Source organism: Lupinus angustifolius, chromosome LG11 (genome assembly GCF_001865875.1).
Source record: "Lupinus angustifolius cultivar Tanjil chromosome LG11, LupAngTanjil_v1.0, whole genome shotgun sequence".
Classification (NCBI taxonomy): domain Eukaryota; kingdom Viridiplantae; phylum Streptophyta; class Magnoliopsida; order Fabales; family Fabaceae; genus Lupinus; species Lupinus angustifolius.
The window spans coordinates 5,878,778-5,892,112 of record NC_032019.1 but is presented as its reverse complement, the minus strand read 5'-3'; the positions used below and the strand labels follow the sequence as shown (position 1 = coordinate 5,892,112).

Genomic DNA, 13,335 nt, shown 5'->3' with positions numbered 1-13,335 from the left:
TAATTTACTGAAAAATATAATATTACAATATCTTTCCCCTCTTCATCTTATATGAATCGAGGGAAATAAGTAACAACAATATTGCAGATGTATGTTTCGCTAGTTGAGCTTAGTTCCAACTTAATATAATATTCTCCTTTTAAATTTTTTGAACTCATGGCTCTATTATATTCAGGATAGAACTAGATTAACCCAATACATTGAGATATATATAAGTATAGTTTATAATAAATAACTTTATATATATATATATATAAAATAATAATGTTACACACTTTAAACATATGTAAATGACCCACATCCCATAGAAACATAGAGTCTTAATTGAAAAAATAAAATTCCTCTCGCTACAGTTAGAATGGAGTACTGATATGAGACATTTTCTTGCACCTTGGAAAATATGATATAATAATAAAAGGGAATTATAAAAATATAGTTGTGAATCAACAAGATGTTAGTCTGATAATATAAAATCTTACTAGATCTTGAGAATAACTAAAAGATAAAGATAAAGAAATACACTTGTTAATACTGAAAAAGTATATACTTCTTAACAATTAATTTTAATTTTTAACAAGAATGAATAGATATAAGGTTATTTTTATTTTTTTGGTTATTAAGAAGGTTATAAAACTATGGAAAACTACACTAGCACATTTATGTGTAGATATATTATTTTTTATTTTTGTTAAGAAAAATAGTATGTGATAAACTATGAGTTTTATATACTATCATTACATCATAATTATCATTGACTATTTAAAAAATCAATACAAATAAATAATAAATAATATACAAACAGCATATAAATCTTCACACAAACAATACATAGATATTAAAAAGTCAAAGTTTTAAAATTGCTTGTATAATCACATTAAGGTTTTGATAGTTTTTAAAACTTTCTTACGACTATATTAACTGCATTTTCCAATAATAATCCACAATTTTAATCAACACAATATCGAAATGTTACCAAAATTTGAAACCTTGAAAAAGACCCTTACGAACTAGGAATAATTGGGTGATACGAAACCAATAATCGTGATAAATCACCATCACTTATTACTTATTTTATCAACTAAAAAGAACATAAATTTAAATGATGGTGATGCATTTGGACCACCGATAATTTCACATGAGAAACACAACCTAACAAAGTGACACCTGCCCAACTAAGCAGGACAGAGGTTGAGGAGAAGATAATTATGATAAAGTGACTTATGTTACTCTAAACATTGCCGTTTTTGGCAAATGTCCTAAAAAGAAACGCTTCATTCATGAGGAAAGTGCATAGTATCTCCTAATAAAGCCACAATAAAACCATGGGCGTTTATGCCCACAGCCTCTTTCTACATAATCACACTCAAAAGTAAAGCGAAAAAAACGAGTTATTATTTGGAGTAAAGGAGAGAGAGCAAGTGCGGCTTCCCCATTTTAGGGAGCTTCATTGTTCTTTATTATTACAACACACGCTTATGTCCACATGCGTCGATTTGCACGTTGTTTCACTCCTCCAATGGGTCATATTTTGAGTTACAAATGACACAAAAGAGAAACGTCTCCCTCACATTTTCGGGTACATATGTTATCCCACAATAATATATCATTTCATATGTTACTACTTTAATTGATTGAAAAAATATATTTTAATTAAAAATTTAATAATTAATATTTTTTGACAGTGATACACATTTTATTACAAACAATCCACACTTTCAATATCCATGACTTGCATCAACACACGACTCTTCTCTTCCCATATATGTTTATCTTAAGTACCCTAAAAAATTACCTCTTTGCCCCTTTCTTTTATCACCAATCATCTAATGGGTCCACTTGTAATTCACCTCTGCATGGAGGGCAATAATCAAACCCACAAATACTGCCAAAACAAAACAACAACTCCTCCTTTTTCACCTAACCAAAAATAACTTTTTGTTAGGACAAGAAAAACCAAGTAAATTGCAAAACCAAAACCACTTTATAGCGAGAAAGCCCCACATTTTATTACCAACCTGGCTAAGTTACTAGGTGGCCCTGGTGCTAATAAATAGTGATTCTCAGCTTGAGTTATAGACCAAAGTACCATCATCACCAATTCACAATGAGATTGAGTTGCAATGGGTGCCGCATTCTCCGTAAAGGGTGCAGTGATGACTGCACCATTAGGCCTTGCCTTGAGTGGATCAACTCTCCTGAGTCACAAGCCAATGCCACTCTTTTTCTTGCCAAATTCTATGGCCGTGCTGGTTTGCTCAACCTCATCAATGCCGCTCCTCTACCACTTCGCCCAGGTCACCACTTTCATCATTATCATTCCACTAATGCTAATTACACTACAAGCGCATTTTTTTACTATCTTATGATTGTACCACTTTTCACATTCACTTTATAGCTATTGATTAGTTATGTTCTATTACTTTTAAAGCTAAAATCATTTGATTAATAATTATGAAGTATGATAAAATGATGTGAGAATGTCATCAAGAAATATTTTTGATCCCATGTACTTATCATAATTACAACTTTATTGTTTATTATTTTAAATTACAGAATCACATTTGATTTTGACTGACCCATTTATGGAAATAATTCTTTATCTATTTTCATTTTTTATGTTTTTTAATTAAGTAAATAAAAGAATTATTTTTAAACATGTAAAGTCACCGAATGATGAAATGGTAAAGAATCCAAATCCATTTCCCCCTCCTAATTGGATTTCATCTCAACCCGTACCTCTTCTTAAATGACTAATATGTAGAATTGAATTGAATTTCTGATAATTGAAAATTAGACAAGAAATTCGGTGGAGGATATTGTATCTGCTTAAAGATTTCATACTTTAATAATAATAGGATCCTAACCATAGCCCAAAAATTAATAAGAATATGATATATTTTATTTCAGCTGTGTTCAAGTCACTGATGTATGAGGCATGTGGAAGAATTGTGAACCCAGCTTTTGGGTCATTGGGTTTATTCTGGACCGGAGAGTGGGCCCAATGCCAAGCTGCCGTTGATGCTGTGCTGAATGGGTCCGAGATCAGTGCAGTGGATCTTTCTGATTGGCAAGTGACACCTGGCAGCAAGCATGTATTCCCAGCCCACGATATACGCCACGTGTCCAGAGATAGTCACGTGGACCAGCTGAGAGGAGGAAAGCCTCGGTTCAAGAGAACCGGAAATGTGATCAAGCCCAAAGCACGAGTTGGTTCATTTGATTCGGCCCGGCTTTGGAAACCGGCTTCGGCTTCGAGCCATGGGCTGAGAAATAAAGAGGGTTGGGAAACTGAGAGCGATCAAACTGTGGAGGCTTCGCTGATGAGTCAAGATGAGCCGAGCCGAACCGCTGAAGCCAACGTGGATTTGGAACTCACTCTTGGCTAAGGTTTTTCTGTTGGTCAATTAAATGTCGTATTTTTTTCCCTTTTCACATAATTGTGGTCGTATTTAAATATTGTTTCTTTTTGCATCTCCCTTTCTCTTTCTATTATGTTGAACTTGAGGCAAAAAAAAGCATTCAGCGCATGCAAGTGTAAATGTTGGAGGAGCTTTTAATAAAATTGAATCAGTAGAAATACATTTTTTTGTCCATTTAAATTTTCCATAAGAAATAAATAAAATTAAAAAATAAAACCTCATTAGATTTACGGTTATAAACAACCTTGAGTAGGATTCATGTTACCAGAATATTAGCTTCCGAAAAAACGGTCATGCTGTGAAATTGTTAGCAAGGGGGACAAAGGAAGAATATCACAGAGAACATGAACAATCGCAAGAATCATGGAACCGATGTGTTTCTTTGGGCCCATGTAATAACGGATACATGATTTTGGCCCGTTGAGATGAAGATACATTTGAAGGTAAAACACGTCACAAATGAAGACATGTTTCATGTGAATCCGAATACCTAGTATTCTTCTATTTGTCACACACACAAACCCCGTTTTACTTCCAAGGATGAGTGGACGACGCTTTCCACACTGCCCCTTACTTTAACAACTGGCTTAATACTTATGGATGGCAACTCACTCAAGTTAGTTCTCTTCCAAGCAAACTATTTTTTATAGTCGTTAGATCAAATAATTTTAATTTTATTCGTTGAATTTATGACCGATTATCTTTTGTATTTAGAAATCGTGATACTTTAGTAGGAGTTCTGTATGTCAGGAAGTTGGTTTCGACTAACACAACTTCTAAATAGAAGTCGCTTTCAGTTAACACGACTTCTGAACAGAAGTCGTATTGATATATAACGACTTCTGAACAGAAGTCATATTTGTATATAACGACTTCTGTACATAAATAAATAAAAGTCATCGTAGATCACTTGGTATGTGGTAGTGTTTTAAATTGTTCGGTTGTGGATTTGAGCTCTATGTTTACCAATTTTAATTTACTGTAAATATTTTTGGAGGATTAAATTCATTGCATTATAATTTTGATTTTTAAACATAAGTTAATAATTATTAGTTATTTCTTTAATTGATTTTTATTTATATATTATGTAAAAGTAATATTTTTAAGTCATGTGTGATTAGATAATATCATTTAAAAAACTCATGATAGTTAATCCTTCAAATATATTTAAAATGGTGAACATGAGATTCGAACTCACAACAAAACATTTGAAGACACTAGTATTAACCATGTAATCTTCAAATAATTTTATTTATTTCATGCATATGAGTCGTTAAATGTGAGAGATAACGCTCTGCAGATCCTCCAAAATTAAAAAACTTAAAAATATTACTTTACACCAAGTGATCTACAATGACTTTTGTTTATTTTATGCACAGAAGTCGTTGTCTACCAATACAACTTCTGTTTAGAAGTTGTGTTAACCGAAAATGACTTTTGTTCAGAAGTCGTGTTAGCCGAAACCGTCTTCCTAACATACAGAAGTCGTACTGGAGTATCATGACTTCTGAACACAAAAGGTAACCAATTATAATTTTAATGAATGAGATTAATGTTATTTCATCCAATGGCTATAAAAACAGTTCGCTTTGAAGCGAAGTAACTTGCGGTTGGCAATTTAGTGGTCACCATACTTATAATATATTTATGAGTTGAGATTTTAGAAATGAGTAAATGGAGAGAAAAAAATGACTTTAGAGTATTTTACAACTGTATCTTGTGACTCAACTTTCTAATTTCATTCATTCCTCTAAAAAATGCAAATCGCAAATAAACTTTTAGTTTCCTAGGGTCATGCAGGAACAAGATGAGTGTAGTGTACATGGATGACGTAGATATCATTATTTATCATCCTCTTTCGGTCTAGTTTTGGTGTGAAAAGACGGGGAATTACGGAAAAATGAAAGATTGAGAGCCAAGAAATATAATGACTCTAGAGCCTTTCATTATCTTCTTTTGGTTCAAAACTCAACTTGCAAACGGATGGTAAGGTACGAGCAAAGACTAAGCTTCACAAAGCTTCAACTTAACTTTCAAGAATCACCGCTATAGAAGTAACTACCATAGCCATGTGGATATAAGCAACGACCGGTTTATACAACCCATTAAAGATTAAAGGAGGTTGCTGCAAGAATTGTGTTCTATAACCCAAACAACCAAACATAGGATACAACAACCATTATGTGTTGCCTTTTTATATATACTCGTGAACAATTAACTCAAGAATTTCAAGGATTGATAATCGAATATTAAGAGCATTGAGTCAACGAATTGCTTGTGAAAATGGACCAATTTTCACTTAGGATGATTTGTGGATGTATTGAAGTTTATGCCAAAGTTTATTTGTCAGTATATACTTCTCTGTAAATTCTTATTGAAAATGACACGAATTCCTAATGCACAAGCTGCACATGATTAAAATTTAAAACTACATATAACAAAATATCTATAGACAAAATCCACTGATCTGTAAAAAACAATTACATCAATGAGCATATCTGTGATCATTCTCTTAAAGCCTTTGAAATGAGTTGAATTGTGAAAGGTGTAGTTCTGCAACAGCCTCCTATGATTTTAGCTCCCAAATCACGCCAATTTGTTGCATGTAATCCGAAATCATTATCATCAAAACACTTTGATGGCTGTAAATTGAAACATCGGAAATGCAGCATTTAGTATTTACATGTTTGTGTAACATATGAAACATGGAAGATATCACATGTCCCGAACGATGTCTTATTCCATGTCCTAGCCAATCAGAAAAAATTTCTTTTATTCACGCGACAATATGTTATTGGCCCAGGACAAAGAATGGACACCGTTGAAGACAAGTGATCCATGTCTATGAAACATAGCATTCAGTAGGCACATGTGTGTGGGTGAATGAGTGAGAGAACCCTGACTCACCAGCCATTTTTTGCCTTTACCATCCCATATCTCACCACTATTTGGATAAACAACGATCACCTTCTTTGTCAACTGGAGGAACAACATTACAAACTTTCAATTAGTTCTCTAATGATGGACCATTATTTTTCAAGTATTCAAATAGGTGGCGTGAGTTTTAAGTTACCTGTTTAAATTTGGAAATGATATTTCCAATAAAATGGGGAGGTGCACAGTTTATGCCAACAGCATCAACTCTGTTACTCTTATTTACTACTTCAAGACACTCCTCAAAGCTATCTCCTGAGGGAACATTCTCACCATCTATAGTAGTAAAACTTATCCATGATGGGATTTTGACATTTTCTTCTTCAAGCAATTCGACATAAGCCTACAATATGTAATTTCGAAAGTGAATATCAGAGAAGGTTCCGAGATTGCACTCTGTAGAAGTTCGAATCTTTGGTGAGGCTATTACACTCTCAAATGTCTATTCATAATCCTCATTAGGGAATGAGATTTTGTAAAATAGAAAACTAAAATAACAAGATTAACACTGAGTGAAACATGTTTATTGGCAAGAAAAAGAAAAGAAGACCTGAGCTTCAAGTTTGTTTGGGATGGTCTCGAAAGCAAGCAAATCTGGACCAGCTTCAACAAGAACTTGCAATCTGCGACGGTGGAAATCCTTCAAATTCTCCAAACTCACATCTGGTCCATAGCAGCCACTAGAAGATGAAATTAACATGATCAAGTTATGTTAACAGACAATATAAGAATATACAAAGTATTTACTCTTCAGGATGAATAGAAACTAAACTGTCAAATTAACGTGTAGAAGCACCTGTATTCTGAGCCATCAGCAAGATAAGCTCCATAGCTTCCAATAGAGGCTGCAACCAAAGCCTTGCTATGTTTATTTTCAGGATTTGTTTTAGCCAAATCCCAAAAACTGTCACGGGCTTCAACTGCAACTTTGACACTTCTACTGAGTAGCAATTCCGCTTCTTCAATAGTCATCCCCTTGGACAAAAATCCAGGAATTGTAGCCTATAATCATGGAAAATTTTATAAGGAAACAACAAAATTGCTAGCATTGCATGATAGTAACATATCTGAACAAACAATGATTCATTACCTTAATTTTCTGATTCAAAAATAAGATTTCAACAATAGAGATTGAAATTTTAAAAGTCAAATTCAGTTATTGGAAGCAAAGTAGATAACCACAAGTGAAATTTTTGTATGTTATGCTAATTCACAAGTCACAACAGAGAAGGCATAGATCACGGACCATTACAATCATTCATTACAAACATTCCAAGGTAATAAAAGAAAACGAAAGAAAAAAATGTATGCACAACGTGTATGAATTTTATATATTGTCATTGCATTAATCATTGTTTAATCATTAACTCTTCAAACAAATGATTGAGGAATTTACTTGCTCAGATAAAATAATCAAAATAAATGATTTCTCAAAGTTTCAAATTCTGATCCTATTCATTTCAATGGAAACTGCACAATCACAAACTTTACCTGGTAAGATGAAGTGACCAATATATTAGCACCAGCCTCCAAGTATTCCAAGTGAACCTAAGCAAAACCAACACCAAAAATCATTATAACATTCCCATATACATGCAAAACAAAAACCAAGGATTATGAACGTGAACAGAAATAATGGAACACAAAAAAGTGACCAAAACAAAGAAAAAAAACAAACCTTTTTTATAAGATGTAATTCTTTCATCAAACAAATAGCACTCCAAAGAGGGTCATTGATAGAAGCTCCATGGCGTTCAAGTTGGGTGGCAAAACCTCCATCTATAACAGCACAACCTCCTACATTATCAATTAGATCCTGCAACAATGAGTTCGTCTCCGTTTTCATGTTAACCATTTTTGCTGATTCTTACGAGGTTTCTGTGTGGATGTGAATTCAACGGAAGAGAGCAAGTTATACCGTTGTAGACTATGACAGTTGAAGTTGTGAATATGGACGAAATGACATTGAGATTCTTTTTGTAAGGATTGAATAAGATAGATTTTTTTTATGATGGATATTATTTTTCTTGTGGTGTAGGAGAATTTGTATAAAGATATATAATTTTTATTTTATGTTTTAATTAATTAACTAACTTATTTAGTTAGTTTGCGGTCAATACATGAGTGTTATATGGTATATTCCGTTAGCATCCTTGAACTTAGTTGACGGTCAACATCTTCAAAGGAGTGGATTCTATTTTTGAAGTTTGTACTCTAACATCTTATCTGGTGGAGTGTAATTTACTGAAAAATATAATATTACAATATCTTTCCCCTCTTCATCTTATATGAATCGAGGGAAATAAGTAACAACAATATTGCAGATGTATGTTTCGCTAGTTGAGCTTAGTTCCAACTTAATATAATATTCTCCTTTTAAATTTTTTGAACTCATGGCTCTATTATATTCAGGATAGAACTAGATTAACCCAATACATTGAGATATATATAAGTATAGTTTATAATAAATAACTTTATATATATATATATATAAAATAATAATGTTACACACTTTAAACATATGTAAATGACCCACATCCCATAGAAACATAGAGTCTTAATTGAAAAAATAAAATTCCTCTCGCTACAGTTAGAATGGAGTACTGATATGAGACATTTTCTTGCACCTTGGAAAATATGATATAATAATAAAAGGGAATTATAAAAATATAGTTGTGAATCAACAAGATGTTAGTCTGATAATATAAAATCTTACTAGATCTTGAGAATAACTAAAAGATAAAGATAAAGAAATACACTTGTTAATACTGAAAAAGTATATACTTCTTAACAATTAATTTTAATTTTTAACAAGAATGAATAGATATAAGGTTATTTTTATTTTTTTGGTTATTAAGAAGGTTATAAAACTATGGAAAACTACACTAGCACATTTATGTGTAGATATATTATTTTTTATTTTTGTTAAGAAAAATAGTATGTGATAAACTATGAGTTTTATATACTATCATTACATCATAATTATCATTGACTATTTAAAAAATCAATACAAATAAATAATAAATAATATACAAACAGCATATAAATCTTCACACAAACAATACATAGATATTAAAAAGTCAAAGTTTTAAAATTGCTTGTATAATCACATTAAGGTTTTGATAGTTTTTAAAACTTTCTTACGACTATATTAACTGCATTTTCCAATAATAATCCACAATTTTAATCAACACAATATCGAAATGTTACCAAAATTTGAAACCTTGAAAAAGACCCTTACGAACTAGGAATAATTGGGTGATACGAAACCAATAATCGTGATAAATCACCATCACTTATTACTTATTTTATCAACTAAAAAGAACATAAATTTAAATGATGGTGATGCATTTGGACCACCGATAATTTCACATGAGAAACACAACCTAACAAAGTGACACCTGCCCAACTAAGCAGGACAGAGGTTGAGGAGAAGATAATTATGATAAAGTGACTTATGTTACTCTAAACATTGCCGTTTTTGGCAAATGTCCTAAAAAGAAACGCTTCATTCATGAGGAAAGTGCATAGTATCTCCTAATAAAGCCACAATAAAACCATGGGCGTTTATGCCCACAGCCTCTTTCTACATAATCACACTCAAAAGTAAAGCGAAAAAAACGAGTTATTATTTGGAGTAAAGGAGAGAGAGCAAGTGCGGCTTCCCCATTTTAGGGAGCTTCATTGTTCTTTATTATTACAACACACGCTTATGTCCACATGCGTCGATTTGCACGTTGTTTCACTCCTCCAATGGGTCATATTTTGAGTTACAAATGACACAAAAGAGAAACGTCTCCCTCACATTTTCGGGTACATATGTTATCCCACAATAATATATCATTTCATATGTTACTACTTTAATTGATTGAAAAAATATATTTTAATTAAAAATTTAATAATTAATATTTTTTGACAGTGATACACATTTTATTACAAACAATCCACACTTTCAATATCCATGACTTGCATCAACACACGACTCTTCTCTTCCCATATATGTTTATCTTAAGTACCCTAAAAAATTACCTCTTTGCCCCTTTCTTTTATCACCAATCATCTAATGGGTCCACTTGTAATTCACCTCTGCATGGAGGGCAATAATCAAACCCACAAATACTGCCAAAACAAAACAACAACTCCTCCTTTTTCACCTAACCAAAAATAACTTTTTGTTAGGACAAGAAAAACCAAGTAAATTGCAAAACCAAAACCACTTTATAGCGAGAAAGCCCCACATTTTATTACCAACCTGGCTAAGTTACTAGGTGGCCCTGGTGCTAATAAATAGTGATTCTCAGCTTGAGTTATAGACCAAAGTACCATCATCACCAATTCACAATGAGATTGAGTTGCAATGGGTGCCGCATTCTCCGTAAAGGGTGCAGTGATGACTGCACCATTAGGCCTTGCCTTGAGTGGATCAACTCTCCTGAGTCACAAGCCAATGCCACTCTTTTTCTTGCCAAATTCTATGGCCGTGCTGGTTTGCTCAACCTCATCAATGCCGCTCCTCTACCACTTCGCCCAGGTCACCACTTTCATCATTATCATTCCACTAATGCTAATTACACTACAAGCGCATTTTTTTACTATCTTATGATTGTACCACTTTTCACATTCACTTTATAGCTATTGATTAGTTATGTTCTATTACTTTTAAAGCTAAAATCATTTGATTAATAATTATGAAGTATGATAAAATGATGTGAGAATGTCATCAAGAAATATTTTTGATCCCATGTACTTATCATAATTACAACTTTATTGTTTATTATTTTAAATTACAGAATCACATTTGATTTTGACTGACCCATTTATGGAAATAATTCTTTATCTATTTTCATTTTTTATGTTTTTTAATTAAGTAAATAAAAGAATTATTTTTAAACATGTAAAGTCACCGAATGATGAAATGGTAAAGAATCCAAATCCATTTCCCCCTCCTAATTGGATTTCATCTCAACCCGTACCTCTTCTTAAATGACTAATATGTAGAATTGAATTGAATTTCTGATAATTGAAAATTAGACAAGAAATTCGGTGGAGGATATTGTATCTGCTTAAAGATTTCATACTTTAATAATAATAGGATCCTAACCATAGCCCAAAAATTAATAAGAATATGATATATTTTATTTCAGCTGTGTTCAAGTCACTGATGTATGAGGCATGTGGAAGAATTGTGAACCCAGCTTTTGGGTCATTGGGTTTATTCTGGACCGGAGAGTGGGCCCAATGCCAAGCTGCCGTTGATGCTGTGCTGAATGGGTCCGAGATCAGTGCAGTGGATCTTTCTGATTGGCAAGTGACACCTGGCAGCAAGCATGTATTCCCAGCCCACGATATACGCCACGTGTCCAGAGATAGTCACGTGGACCAGCTGAGAGGAGGAAAGCCTCGGTTCAAGAGAACCGGAAATGTGATCAAGCCCAAAGCACGAGTTGGTTCATTTGATTCGGCCCGGCTTTGGAAACCGGCTTCGGCTTCGAGCCATGGGCTGAGAAATAAAGAGGGTTGGGAAACTGAGAGCGATCAAACTGTGGAGGCTTCGCTGATGAGTCAAGATGAGCCGAGCCGAACCGCTGAAGCCAACGTGGATTTGGAACTCACTCTTGGCTAAGGTTTTTCTGTTGGTCAATTAAATGTCGTATTTTTTTCCCTTTTCACATAATTGTGGTCGTATTTAAATATTGTTTCTTTTTGCATCTCCCTTTCTCTTTCTATTATGTTGAACTTGAGGCAAAAAAAAGCATTCAGCGCATGCAAGTGTAAATGTTGGAGGAGCTTTTAATAAAATTGAATCAGTAGAAATACATTTTTTTGTCCATTTAAATTTTCCATAAGAAATAAATAAAATTAAAAAATAAAACCTCATTAGATTTACGGTTATAAACAACCTTGAGTAGGATTCATGTTACCAGAATATTAGCTTCCGAAAAAACGGTCATGCTGTGAAATTGTTAGCAAGGGGGACAAAGGAAGAATATCACAGAGAACATGAACAATCGCAAGAATCATGGAACCGATGTGTTTCTTTGGGCCCATGTAATAACGGATACATGATTTTGGCCCGTTGAGATGAAGATACATTTGAAGGTAAAACACGTCACAAATGAAGACATGTTTCATGTGAATCCGAATACCTAGTATTCTTCTATTTGTCACACACACAAACCCCGTTTTACTTCCAAGGATGAGTGGACGACGCTTTCCACACTGCCCCTTACTTTAACAACTGGCTTAATACTTATGGATGGCAACTCACTCAAGTTAGTTCTCTTCCAAGCAAACTATTTTTTATAGTCGTTAGATCAAATAATTTTAATTTTATTCGTTGAATTTATGACCGATTATCTTTTGTATTTAGAAATCGTGATACTTTAGTAGGAGTTCTGTATGTCAGGAAGTTGGTTTCGACTAACACAACTTCTAAATAGAAGTCGCTTTCAGTTAACACGACTTCTGAACAGAAGTCGTATTGATATATAACGACTTCTGAACAGAAGTCATATTTGTATATAACGACTTCTGTACATAAATAAATAAAAGTCATCGTAGATCACTTGGTATGTGGTAGTGTTTTAAATTGTTCGGTTGTGGATTTGAGCTCTATGTTTACCAATTTTAATTTACTGTAAATATTTTTGGAGGATTAAATTCATTGCATTATAATTTTGATTTTTAAACATAAGTTAATAATTATTAGTTATTTCTTTAATTGATTTTTATTTATATATTATGTAAAAGTAATATTTTTAAGTCATGTGTGATTAGATAATATCATTTAAAAAACTCATGATAGTTAATCCTTCAAATATATTTAAAATGGTGAACATGAGATTCGAACTCACAACAAAACATTTGAAGACACTAGTATTAACCATGTAATCTTCAAATAATTTTATTTATTTCATGCATATGAGTCGTTAAATGTGAGAGATAACGCTCTGCAGATCCTCCAAAATTAAAAAACTTAAAA

At 32.9% G+C, this 13,335-nt stretch overlaps 3 protein-coding genes across 3 annotated transcripts; 2 read left to right on the top strand and 1 right to left on the bottom strand.

The window, feature by feature from the left end:
• Positions 1,958–3,591, top strand: LOC109359557 (LOB domain-containing protein 42-like). The gene is made up of 2 exons (XM_019604262.1): positions 1,958–2,294; positions 2,908–3,591. The coding sequence occupies exons 1-2, from the start codon at positions 2,105–2,107 to the stop codon at positions 3,384–3,386; spliced, it is 669 nt and encodes a 222-aa protein (XP_019459807.1). The 5' UTR covers positions 1,958–2,104; the 3' UTR covers positions 3,387–3,591.
• On the bottom strand, positions 5,716–8,310 carry LOC109359517 (homocysteine S-methyltransferase 1-like). The gene is made up of 7 exons (XM_019604213.1): positions 8,032–8,310; positions 7,845–7,901; positions 7,150–7,355; positions 6,904–7,033; positions 6,493–6,696; positions 6,327–6,398; positions 5,716–6,061 (listed from the first exon to the last, which is right to left on the bottom strand). Exons 1-7 carry the CDS (start codon positions 8,206–8,208, stop codon positions 5,924–5,926), a joined length of 984 nt encoding a protein of 327 aa, XP_019459758.1. The 5' UTR covers positions 8,209–8,310; the 3' UTR covers positions 5,716–5,923.
• Positions 10,548–12,181, top strand: LOC109359554 (LOB domain-containing protein 42-like). Its single transcript, XM_019604259.1, has 2 exons — positions 10,548–10,884; positions 11,498–12,181. The coding sequence occupies exons 1-2, from the start codon at positions 10,695–10,697 to the stop codon at positions 11,974–11,976; spliced, it is 669 nt and encodes a 222-aa protein (XP_019459804.1). The 5' UTR covers positions 10,548–10,694; the 3' UTR covers positions 11,977–12,181.

Coding starts and splice junctions, on each gene's coding strand:
- LOC109359557 (XM_019604262.1), top strand. CDS start 2,105: ATGAGATTGAGTTGCAATGGGTGCCGCATTCTCCGTAAAGGGTGCAGT. Junction 2,295..2,907: donor TCCTCTACCACTTCGCCCAG/GTCACCACTTTC, acceptor ATTTTATTTCAG/CTGTGTTCAAGTCACTGATG.
- LOC109359517 (XM_019604213.1), bottom strand. CDS start 8,208: ATGGTTAACATGAAAACGGAGACGAACTCATTGTTGCAGGATCTAATT. Junction 7,356..7,844: donor TGGTCACTTCATCTTACCAG/GTAAAGTTTGTG, acceptor CCATGATTATAG/GCTACAATTCCTGGATTTTT. Junction 6,697..6,903: donor CAAACAAACTTGAAGCTCAG/GTCTTCTTTTCT, acceptor TACATATTGTAG/GCTTATGTCGAATTGCTTGA.
- LOC109359554 (XM_019604259.1), top strand. CDS start 10,695: ATGAGATTGAGTTGCAATGGGTGCCGCATTCTCCGTAAAGGGTGCAGT. Junction 10,885..11,497: donor TCCTCTACCACTTCGCCCAG/GTCACCACTTTC, acceptor ATTTTATTTCAG/CTGTGTTCAAGTCACTGATG.